The 12124-nt window shown below is 41.7% G+C and overlaps 1 protein-coding gene across 1 annotated transcript in view; it reads right to left on the minus strand.

Annotated features, from left to right (window-relative positions):
- The window catches only part of kirrel2 (kirre like nephrin family adhesion molecule 2), a 129931-nt gene that overhangs the window by 38313 nt on the left and 79494 nt on the right, over window positions 1–12124 (minus strand). The window contains exon 4 of the mRNA XM_088388035.1: window positions 1734–1866. Within this exon, the coding sequence (XP_088244161.1) occupies window positions 1734–1836 (103 nt within the window). The 5' untranslated portion in view covers window positions 1837–1866. The remainder of the gene's footprint in view (window positions 1–1733; window positions 1867–12124) is intronic.

Genomic DNA, 12124 nt, shown 5'->3' on the forward strand with positions numbered 1-12124 from the left:
CAATCTGGTTCAGGTAGTGAAGAGGCCACAGCTAACATGCTTTGTGGCCACAATCCTGTCATACTTATAGTATAGGCTACACAAAAAGTATTCTGTACTTTCAAAACCGGCTCATGGTACCCGTACATGGTTGACAAAAGTATATTGGACAGGTGATGTTGCAACAAAGCATTGCGGCGGTTATTATGCAAATGAGCCCCCTTGCTATGTAACATCAGGGCAGATGTGCAGAAAAACTCACAAACACACTTTGAGAAATAGGCAATTTGCAAATGCAAGATTTACGTTTTCCCAGTTGTTTAATTTCACATTCGATAGGTCAGAGACCCAACTCTTTGTCCGTGAAAAATGCAATATGTCCCTTTTAAAGTTCAAAAGGAGCCAAATGGAAATTGATTCTTATGCTTTGAGAGTCAGCCACCCAGAAGCAGAAATCATGTCTTATTTACATACACATCTGTGTGTGAGAAATATGAATGAAGAACATCTGCCTTCAGGGAGGACAGCTCCCGTAAAGCAAACACAGAGCACGCTGAAGAATCAGGGTTGTTCTCCAGCACAGATCCGCAACCCCCTTCAACAACAAACAAATTGATTTCAGCTCTCTGTTTGTTCAAAAAGTGTTTTCGCTAGCACCAGGCCAGGCCCGAGGCGAGTGTCCACCAGCAGCTCTCATCTCCGACAGCCTGAGCCCATCTCTCCATCTAAGCGGTAATAGCATCAAATCAAGGCCGGCGGCAAACAAACCCTGACAGATCCTCTCATTTGGGATTCACTTTGGGACAGCTGTGGTGCCATCCAAAAACAGGGGCTTGGTAAGGGGTGGGTGGGCCGTGCAGGGCAGCACTCAGTAATATATGCAGAGCGTGTGCACGTCCTGGATGACAGCAACACGAGCACTTGTCACTGGAGACATCAGTTCTACTTAGTCACAGCACTGCCCGGGCCATCCATATGACTGCAGCGCTCTGCAAACTCTATTAATAGTTATCTACCTTTCAGGGCTTCTTATGCTGACTATGGAATGACAGTAAAATACAATGGAGGAAATCCCAAATGAGAGGCAGAAACAGGAGAGCGTTGTCTGGCGCCACTCTCACACTCTTTATGTCATGTGACTGGGCAGCATAGTGCCAGACCTGCAGTTTATGTGAGAGGCATAAGGATTAGTTATGGGCCAGGAAGGAGGGGTGGGGGGGTTGTTAAAGATCAGCAGAGCAAGCCAAAGAGATGGATGACAGAGAGGAAGACCGAGGATGGTAACGATGGGACTTCTTTTTCAAATATAAATCAAGGTTTTGTGATTAATATTTCATCCGGCTACTAAATTAAAAATGTGAACGGTCATCACTTATTTGTCAAATTGTCTACGCTCAAAAGGTACACGTCATGTTGGGTTTATAAAAGGTCAACGGTGGGGGGATCAAAGTGTACTGATGCTGCCAAATATCCTTCCAAATAACCGCCTTGTTTGAAGGGCATTAGATCCAAATAGACTTGCTCCTCAGCTCGACTAAGTAGAGATGACATGATGTCAAATGTAACATCTGGAATGGCTTTGGCACGCTTAGTCAACGTACCTCCGCAAGTACCGCAAAGATAGATACAGAATATAGCATACAGCTAAAAAGCCTGCAAGATAATACCCACATATTCTAAATCAATACCACATTCCTTTCAGTGTAACCATTAATATGTATCATACTTTTCTCCTGATTATCATAAGCACTCACATTTGCGGTCATCTTCCGTGCTGCTTTTCCGAAATTGGAGCCCAACCATAAAGTGGAACGAATCCATTAGACCTCCTTGTTGTCGTCGATACCCGCTGCTCATCTTTCTTCTGGATCTCGTTTTGTCGGTTCTCTTTGGGAAAGAAAATGCATTTGTGAAGGGCAGGAAGAAGAAAAAAAACACATCGCCTGAATAATCGACCTCCCACTGTGGTGCCTCGTGGACCTCATTTGCAAAATTAGAAGAGTTTGCTTGTACTTGTTCAAAATTGCGTACGTGTACTTTGCTCACCCAGCTGCCACCCAAAGAAGACAACCATACAATGCTCCCTTCTGTTCAGGCTAACGACAGGGAGAAAGATCTACTAGTGTATCTCAGCTGTCTTTTGCGGGGTCAACATATCCCGTTATGTCCCTCAAAATAAGCCGTCTGCTCGCTCTATTCCACTTTAAACCAGAATTAGCATCTTGCGGCTACTTAGATCGCTTCAGATCCTAATAAGAACGTAACTGCTCGGTTTTCAAGATATGTATCATCAGCAAACAAGAGTTTGTTTAGTCACATCTGGCAGAGTGGCTTCTGTAGCCTCATTCCCTCATCTCTTGTCAAGAGGCTCAGGAAAAGCATCTGTTACTTGGGACATCTTGGGAGACAGGGGCAGCCGAACAGCTTGTGTTTGAGGATGAGGAAAAGGAAAAGGTTGTTTTGATTTGAAAAGGAGCTGTGATTTGCACACTTCCTGTGAGTCTTCCTGACCTCGCCCTGTGAAGCAGGCGGAACATTGTGTGATATACATTTTATATATATTGTTGTGTTGCAGTTAAATTGGGCTAACTGGAAAATGTTATCTTGAGACTGTAAACTCAAAATGAGATTTTTTATTGTAAAGTCCCATCAGCGCTGAATTTTCTGTCTCTTACTTAAGTTGTAAAAGTTGATCTTCTGTTAAACAGCAAAAATCCAAATACAATCCAACATTTGCACATCCATCTAGCAGGGCTGAGTAAATAATGAACTCATTTTCTAATAAGACCCGATTTAGAGCAGCTAGCCTGCGTATTTGTTGGTCTACATCATCATCCTACATCTATTCTTAGTTTCTCACTTCCTTCCACTACATCCTGATTGTATTTTCTTCCCTGCTTCCATCACATCGTCAAGTACGGCGTACGTTCCCTGCTGCTTGCTCAGGAAGGTCAAATCGTCACAATGACTCGAAGTGTTTTTTGGAAAGCACTTATTGAAAACTAGTTGATGTTGCCCTTGCCACACTCACTTGTGGAATAACGTTGCCCAATTAGCCCTGCCACTTCATTATCTTGTGTTTTCTAAAGTGCACGGATTACCTGAATGAGAGCATTATCAGACCTGAGTGGGGAAAAAAAGACAAGAGGGGTTGAGGGGGGGGGGGACCTTTTGTAAATATTAGTTTTATTATTTCATGCTTAGGCTCCAACGTTCATCCCAAGTGACTTTTAAATCTGGAGCCCATTTGCGAAACGGGGGGGGGGGGGGGGGGGGGGCGACATACCTGCCTGAAGGGTACAACCGTTCCACATAATTCGCCCTGTATTGAAGCGGGTCTTGGTCAAATTAGGTAGACGCACTATTTAAATTGAAAAAAGGGGCCCTTTCAAAGAACGAAATAGATTAGTTCCGCTGATAGACGATCACTTGAAATCTTGACTGCTCGCTGATTGATATCAGTGAAGATGTTGCCCTTAGGGCTTCTGCAGGGCGGGGGAGATACGGTCATTTATCCTGACCAGATGAAAGACGGAAAATGTTTACATGAACTTAATTTAGCTAGCTTTCCCAACATTCTTTACGTCGGAAGAACCTTTTAGCATCAAGTCATCAATAATACAAACCACGCATCTCTAGGTCTAAATATGCAACTCTTGAGCTGGGTTGACCTTTTAATCACGGTATATTTAACACACATCCCGACGGTACTATTCATTATTGTAACCCAAGTGCCTTAATGGAAAGTAGAAATTGTGGTTCCCTCTCAACCGAAACCTGCTCATTATTCTCCATGTGAGGAGCCTGTTGGCTTCATTAAGGTTTTGCCGCACTTTGTGCTCAGGAGACAAACACAAACGCTAAGGCGGAGGAGGAAGTGTAAAGTGGGAGGGAGGGATAATGCTAGTCTGCGGTTGAGCCCATGCATGCTTGAAGTGAAATATGATTGATTAGTGCGCTCTTGGGTTGACATGCCCTCACTGCAGCTGAAACCTGTTAACTCAATGTGCGCAGACCTGGGCCCAGCAAATGTGTTGTGACTGCCACATGGCAAATATTATGGTTGGCTGGCCAAGCTGCGGCTCAAACAGGGTACGAGCGATATAAACAAACACTTTCATACGGGTGTGCGTGACACCGCATGTCCGTGTTTGGTAGCGTGTTTGTGTACATACGGACGCATGGAATGATTGGTTGCGTTCTTCCGCGGATGACGCGAAACATAACAGTTCGTGACTGAAAGCGAGTGTGGTTGAACATTTTAAAACACACTTGGTGCAGAGATAACAGATAGATGTATATACCCTGTGGATTACGTTGGAAAGTACACCACACAAATTCATCTGATTCTGCGATCCTCATTAATCCTATACGGTGGGGGTGTCAAAGTCATTTTTTTCACAAGCTGCATTGTAGTCATAGCTTATTATGACTGTCAACCCAAATAAATGTATGAGATCCTCATAATATATACAGTAAAATCTACAAAACAAACTCACAAATAACTTGTTTTCAAATCAGACGAGTAAAAGCTGGGCAAATATTTAAAAAAAATTATTATAGGTGAAGACAATTTGCAATTTTAGTCATGACACACGAATTCGATGCACAATTTGTCTTCGCGGGCTACATAAAATGATGTGGCGGGCCGAATCTGGCCCCCGGGACTTGAGTTTGACACCTGTGCTATACGGGTTCGTGTAGATTGAACTCCGATAAAGGTCAGATGAAATCACTCTGGGGTAAAGTCAGAGCTTGGTTGGGGAAAACAATAAGACACAGCGTGGTGGGCAGGGTGTGAGCGTGTCTGTCAGCAGCCATTAGCACTTCTATTAAAGCCTCAATGAAATCATGCCTCGCCGAGAGCTATTTAGCTTCTGCTGGGCCAATGAGTTGCGCTTCCCTTGATGCTTGGCTGACTATGTTTACATGGATAGCAAGAGTCCAATATTAACTCAATTAAAGCAACACCTGCAGTCAGACGCTGCCATGTAAATAGTATTTTACATGAACCCAAACAAGGTCACGTTCCAATGGAGATTCATAACGATAAACATATTAGCATTGCACTCGTGTGGCTTTTCTCTAGGTACTGCAATTTTGCGCCGAGAAAACATGCATGTTAGGTTAATTGAAGACAAGAAATTGGCCTTGGGTGTGCACCCGAGTGTGTTTGTTTTGTTTTTACAGTAGCCATGCTGTATATATCTTGCAAAAGATAGCTCACCTGTGACCCTAAAAAAAAAATTACGGTGGAAACTGATTGGATGGATAACCACATTATGACAGATTTGCAGTTAGGTAGATTATACAAGTTAGGTTTTAATTAAAAGCGTGACGGTGAAAGGTATTGTTGTCACCCATTACTTGGTTGGATTGTGTGTTAGTCAGCAGGATTATGCAAAAACTGCACTGGTGACTTCCATGTAACTTTGTGGATAGTTGCTGCGTGTGCACAGCAAGAACCCATTAAATTGTTTTTGGAGGGCATGTATGTTCTCTTGTTTCTGCTGTCAAAAAAAAAAAATAGTGGTGCTGGGATTCGATTTTGGGGGTGATTTGGCTTTTTTTGGGAAACTTGCCTCAAAAATGCACTAGAAACATTGGTGTTTAATTGGATGATATTTTCACTCCACATTTGCATTTGTGGTATCTTAATTGGCTTTTGTTGCAAATAGTGTTTGCTTATTTCATAATTCCCCTTGGCAGAACAGCTTCATATTATTTTTCTTGATGAATAGACTTGCACTTACATTTCATTTTGTGAACAGATATTTGTTTTAAGCGGTTATTTACGAGCAACCTTGTGTGTTAATATGCAGACAAACAGTCTTGCAACTTGGCTGAGGTCTGTGCTCTCCAGAATGCCTTTGTGGTTTGAGTTTTGTTTTAATGACTAAAAATACTTTTTAAGTCATTCTTTCCCAGGTTAGTTTATGCTCATATGCAGATTGCAATATCTTTTAGATATTATTATTATTATTATATTTGCATTGTTGCAAAATATTTTTTTTTTTTTTTTTTTTATCATACATTTTCCACCATCAATGGGTTTGAAGCAAACAAAAACCAGAAACCCAAATTAAGTACAAGAAGTTCATTTTTTTTCCACAAAAACCAACTCACTAAAAAAAAAAAATGTTATCAAGGTGCAATGTTTGTACTGCATCATTCCAAATCCACCCAAAAACTACGAAGCCAACTTAAGTTGTAGTATAACAGGGTAGGTGGTAAAAAATAAATATGGACTCTTGTCAATAATCACACATGTTTTAGGATAACAGATTGATTTTTCTGTTGCGGCTGATGTTACTGTCCAAATAATTACAGCGAGCGTTGTATGGATGCGGTATATCTGCACCCAGCGGTCACAATTCTTTTCACTAGGCTACATAAATGTTTACAACAAATCGTGAGGTGAGAATGAGGGGCGCTTAATTCTCAATATTATATACAGAGGGCACAAAGTTTCTTGTGTGGACAGTTTGAGGGCCAAGAATGTAATTAGAGAACCAAACTTTGTGGAAATGTATGCCTTCAAATGTCAGAGGTCAAACATCAACACGTTGGATTACTGTTATCATTAATGATGAACATCTAACTGAAATTAAATATTTGTGCGACATGGGAAAGCTGTTCTCGTCCCTGTCTTGGGTTCGCAGCACACTAAAAGAAAAATAAATCGATGACGGATTTGTTTTGGAATTGTAATAGAAGTTACAGTAATAACGTATTTGTCAGATTAAAAAAAAAAATGTAGCTGAACTTCAGTAAGCGTCTTTCACTAATTCGGTCTGTGGCATAATCTAAAAATAATCATTTTACTAGAGTGCTGTATAGAGCTGCAAAAATTAATCGATTAATCGACAAATAATCAATTATCAAAATAATCGTCAATATTTTAGGAATCAGGTAACCCTAACTCATCATATTAAAATTGTCCAAATCCTCTGTCTTACCTCTCAAGAATATTTATGATAACGAACGGATCATTTTTAGCATTTAATCAAGGTAAGATATTTGCACAAATCTGTTTTTACTTCATAAAACAATCACCACACCAGTAACAAGATCCTCTCATGTTATACGATTTAAATAGTTTAAATCATCACTTATGAACAGTGAGCCTACTTTAATGGACTATAATTTGCATATCAAATAAATATTTGATCAATTGAAGGAAACTTTGGAGTTTTTGGGAAACACAGTACAGGTTATACACAGGATAGTAACGGCTTGCAGAAGTTCAGCACTGATGTCCCCAGTGTTCATGTTTGACAGGCCTGCGGTGGGTGGCTGTCTTCTCCGTCTCCCTCTTATCTGCTCCCATCAGCTCATGACGCACACACAAACAGTACAGTACCCTGGGTCACCTCTGTTCCCTGCCCAATCGAGGAAGATGACATGTGTTTGATGGCACTGTCCACCTCCTCCTTGTCCACCGACTCAAAGGAACCACAACCCGACGGGGTTGGAGTGTGGGGAAGCTAGTTGGCACTGACACGTTTGTACTGCTCAGTTCCTTCAAAAGACTGCATAGAGGCCAGTGTTGTTGATTTTTTTTTTTTTGCTTTGTTTGTCGCTCCTAATTAGCTGGGCCGACGAGCAGTTTTGAACGTGGGCCCTTGCAATCCACCGCGGCTAATCAAAACTAGCTGAGACAAAGCCGGAGATGAAGAGCGAAGTGACGCTGACCTGAAAATGTCAGCTGGTGTTGCCTTTCTTATTGTTCACTGATGCTCTCGATCGCGCTTCAGGCTCTTTGCATATTTGGTTCGTAGTTATTTTCACTTGGATTGCTCAGATGGCGGTAAGATTTAAGAAAAAAAATTTGAAGGCCTTGTTGCTTTTTGTTAAAAGGATGAGAGGTTATTATGAGGTGACCTCGGCTGCCCACGCTATTGCTGTTGTGAGCAATAAAGCTCATTATCCTTGCCGAGAGACGGCGGGTCAACATGCCGTCTCCTCCTGCACTCAGTCAGAGGTGACGCTGGACAGCACATTTGCTATTCACTCAAAAAGAAGCTGTCACTCTGAGCCTACGTGATTGGAAATTACATAAATTTGTATCCACTGTCTTATCATTCAAAATGTTTCAGATATGTGTCGTTATTAGAAGGTGGAGTTAGAGAATAACCATTTATGACAAAACCAAGACTGATAATGGGGTCTTCAACCACAGGCTACTGTTGTGTGTTTAGCTTTTCTGGCCCGGGAAAATCAATAAGGCCCTGCCTGATATTTTTGCAGGGGGTATATTCTGCACACAAGGTGTAATCTCAGTTTTATGTCACTACACAGGTACTTAGACAGGAAGAGACATTGCACCAAAACAGTAGTAGCTTAATCTAAACGATAGGATGGAAAAAGAAGACATATGTGCATTGCGGCATATCGTAATTATTTGGAAATTCCGAAATCCAGTAGATTGAGCAGGTGTACCTAATAAATATACTTTTGAGATTCCAATAGAAGTTCACCAAGCTAGTCACATTTTGGGAAAAAAAATGTAATTTGCATATATATATATATACATATATATATATATATATATATATATATATACATATATATATGTATAAATATATACTACCCATATTGTTACAGATTCAGATTTTGCATATGCATTCTCCTTTGCTTGTTCACAAGCATTGTGATTTTTTTAAACACCTGAGCAATTAATTATTTCACATTGGTTTAAAACAACAACAAAATCATCACAACTTTCTTGATTACACTCATAAGTGAATTCAACCCGTTAACCAACATGTCAAGGGAATATAGTTGAATAGAATATGCAATTAAAAAAAAATTGCAATACAGGTATGTTTTTTCTTTAACTTTCATTTTCATATGCTCTAATTACTGCTGTGCAGGAATATGGAACAATTGTGTCTTCATTTCCATTACACGTGTATAAATAGTATATAGGTAATGGTATGCACGAGCAGGCTTGTTTGTTAATATCAAGTAAATTACCAAGTTAATTAAAGTTATAGCCAAGAATTCTGAGTAAGACCCACAAGACCGTATGAGCTCTCCATAATCAATTCAAATATTTCTAAACAACACACATTATGAATTTTAAGTTTGCCTTGACAAAATAACAGTTAAGGCCAAAACAGATTGCCGTAAAAAAAAAAAATCTGATTTATGTCACATGACCTCTAGAAAGACTTTTCTCTTTTAACTCATTCACTGCCAACCCAATTAATATCTTTGACGTCTATAACCATCAGCGGCACTGAATAAATTAATAAATACACTTTCAATGTCAAACAAAAATGATTGCGGATGTTGAGTAGAAAAATATGTTTCAAGGCAAGAGAATTGTCACAACTTATGCCAATAGATGTCTCTTTTCTTGTTGCATGGAAAAGAAATACAGTCATGTGCCAGATCCCATTACCACACACCATATTTTGTGTGTAATTGTGAGGGCATGCTGCTCTGGTGGAAGTTGTACTCTTATTAGTCATAATGAAGATGCAGTAGAGCTTGTGTTCTCCTCTCATGCCCGACCATCTCCATGTGTATGCTGACAGCTGAATGTTGCCAACTTTGCTTGTTACTCACTCTCGTGTGTGCATGTGTGTGTGTGCCCCGAAGCGCCATGCTGTTGCTACTCAAACATGTATGCTAATGAACTGGTAAAAAAAAGCAACAACAACAAAACCATTGCAAATAAATATTTGCTTTGCTTTTTTTTTTAGTTTGCAATTAACACTTCACTGACAGAGAGATGAATAACCAAACACATTTTTATAGCTTTTAATCTTCCAGAGCGTATATTTTTTTCAGTTTTAATCAAGGCACCTATTTTCGAGTTCAACAATTTAATAGGAGAGCTTTGCCAGAGGCGTCAGGTTTTTTTTTTTTTTTTTTTTTTGGAGCGGGTTATTGCTATTGGAAATGATTGCGCTTAGATGTGCGAGCTTGTTCTTAGCCTTGATAAAGCTAGCGGTCTCTATTCTGATCCTCTTGGCGGTCTGCGGCCCTGCAAACTGTTTGGCAACAAGTTGCCCTGATCACCAGTCGAGCCTTGGTGCCTGCTCCGAGGTAAAAGTCGATAAACGCCTGTTTGGTTGCACCTAAACGTCCCTTCCCCGAATCTTTACTGACTGATTATGGAACTGAGCTCCAGTGGAATCATTTGTATTTTGCGTCACATGTCCTGCTTGCGGCCTCCCCCTTCCCCTTGGTTACGTTGAATCATCTGCGACTGAGTAAGTGGAGCACATGGTCACCCACGCCGCCGGCTGTGAGGAGCCCAGTGCCAGTCCCGAACGCCCAAGGCCGGCCGAGAAACACGAGGCAAAATTTTGCTGAGATCTCCCCCTCCCTCACCGCCCCGCTGCAGCCCGGAGAGATCAAGCCGAACATGGGCGTCCCTGTCTGAGGCTGTTTGCTCTTAATTGAGTTGCTCACTCAGCCACTCGCCCCGAAGCGACACCTCTATGTCACTTCCTATGATTAACCTAAATTTCACCCATCGTCCAAGACGTTGTTGTGTTGCGCTAAGGCTGCCGAGTATGCGTTGAGACGTGCACAATAAAAGAGCAAGGAGAGGAAAATAAAAGGCGAGTGCCAAGGTAAGATGTGATGATGGCGGCAGAATATATATCATAGGAGCAGTTAATGCCCACATCTGCACATAAAACAGAGAAGTGAGGCTGGAAATAATTAGGATATCAGGTAAAAGGTCCCACTTTCCTTGCCTCAGCAAAAAAAAATACACAGCACTGATGTCACCCAGCGCGTATTGAGCCGGTCAAGTGGATTTAAAAATGACTTCTTGTCATAGCCTGTAGCATTTAACAGCGTCGGTGCGGACTAAATTGGGCTTTTTAGCTCTGGCCAGGCTCCAGGGGACAGGCTGCTTATGTATGGGCTTTTCCAGGAGTTAGTCATAGGATCGGTTGCTCATTTCCCTCCAGTCACAGGTAGCCAAGCTGCCAGCAAAGACTAAACCAATCAGACCTTTCATTTATTGGCACCCCAAGAAGCGGAATAAATCACGTCAACAAGCATCGACCGGCACCTTCGTCACAAACGGTAGCTCAGAACTACTCATGGATTTGCGGCGTTTTGATCAATGAGAAGCCTTGATGGTTGAGCGTTTGGAGAGAACCATTGTTTTCCTTTTTGCCTTTCACAGCTTTTTCCTCGCACTTGATTTCGTTCTCACTTGCCTCCTTTTTCTTTTTTTCATGCCTGGTTTGTTTTCCAAACACTTGTGTGCGTCGGCAGCCATCTCCCTGCCAAGGCACTCATGGAGAAGTGATGGGCATGGGGAGTCTGTGGGCCAGCAACCATGAAATAAATATGGATGGTCATGAGTGAGATGAGCGGGGATCATCTGTTTCGCCATCTGCTTGTGCGAAAGCGTGGATGTAATGACTGTAGTAGTGCCTAGCCCAGTGAGTCCTTCATTGCGGGGAAGCTTGACGCCAATTGCGCACTTGCTGGGACACACAAACACAACCCATGCACGAGTTTTACATCCCTACCAATCTCTACATTAACACTGCAGGCATTCAGCTCTTGCCCCAAAAGATGAAGAGCGAGCGCAGACATCACGGTGGCTTCCCGCCAGCACTCAGGTACACAACTTTGCTGCATGTGTCACTTTATGGCCCAGTGTGGCCATTAGAAATGACAGGATGACAATTGCCAGGCACAATTGTTGTTGGGGATTGTTCAACTGCCACCGTCCTACCATATGACAATCTGTCTCTCCACGGATGATATGAGACTTGTATCGGGCCTTGCGGGCAATAAAATACTGCACCGACGCCGGTAGTGCATTTATATCTTTCGTGCAATTACGATTTTTTTTTTCATGAACATCTGTTGATAATATGCAAAGATGGATTTGCAGGGATACAAATAAATCTGTCATGATAAGTGAAAATAAAATCAATTGAAAGTCATGAAGACTCACTTCACCTAAAAGTCAAAGCACAGTTCTTACTTTTTCACTCCAAATAAGTTATTTATCGAACCTAGTTGAAGTCCATTCATTAGACATCGGGCGAAAGGCAAACTACACTCCGCCTACACCCTGGAGTGGTCGCCGGCCAATCACGCTCACACCTAGGATCAATTTGGGGTTGTCAATCACCCTACCACGCGTGATTGTGGG

This window comes from Syngnathus floridae, chromosome 10, assembly GCF_059516105.1.
Source record: "Syngnathus floridae isolate MCC-2025c chromosome 10, RoL_Sflo_1.0, whole genome shotgun sequence".
In the NCBI taxonomy this organism is placed as follows: Eukaryota; Metazoa; Chordata; class Actinopteri; order Syngnathiformes; family Syngnathidae; genus Syngnathus; species Syngnathus floridae.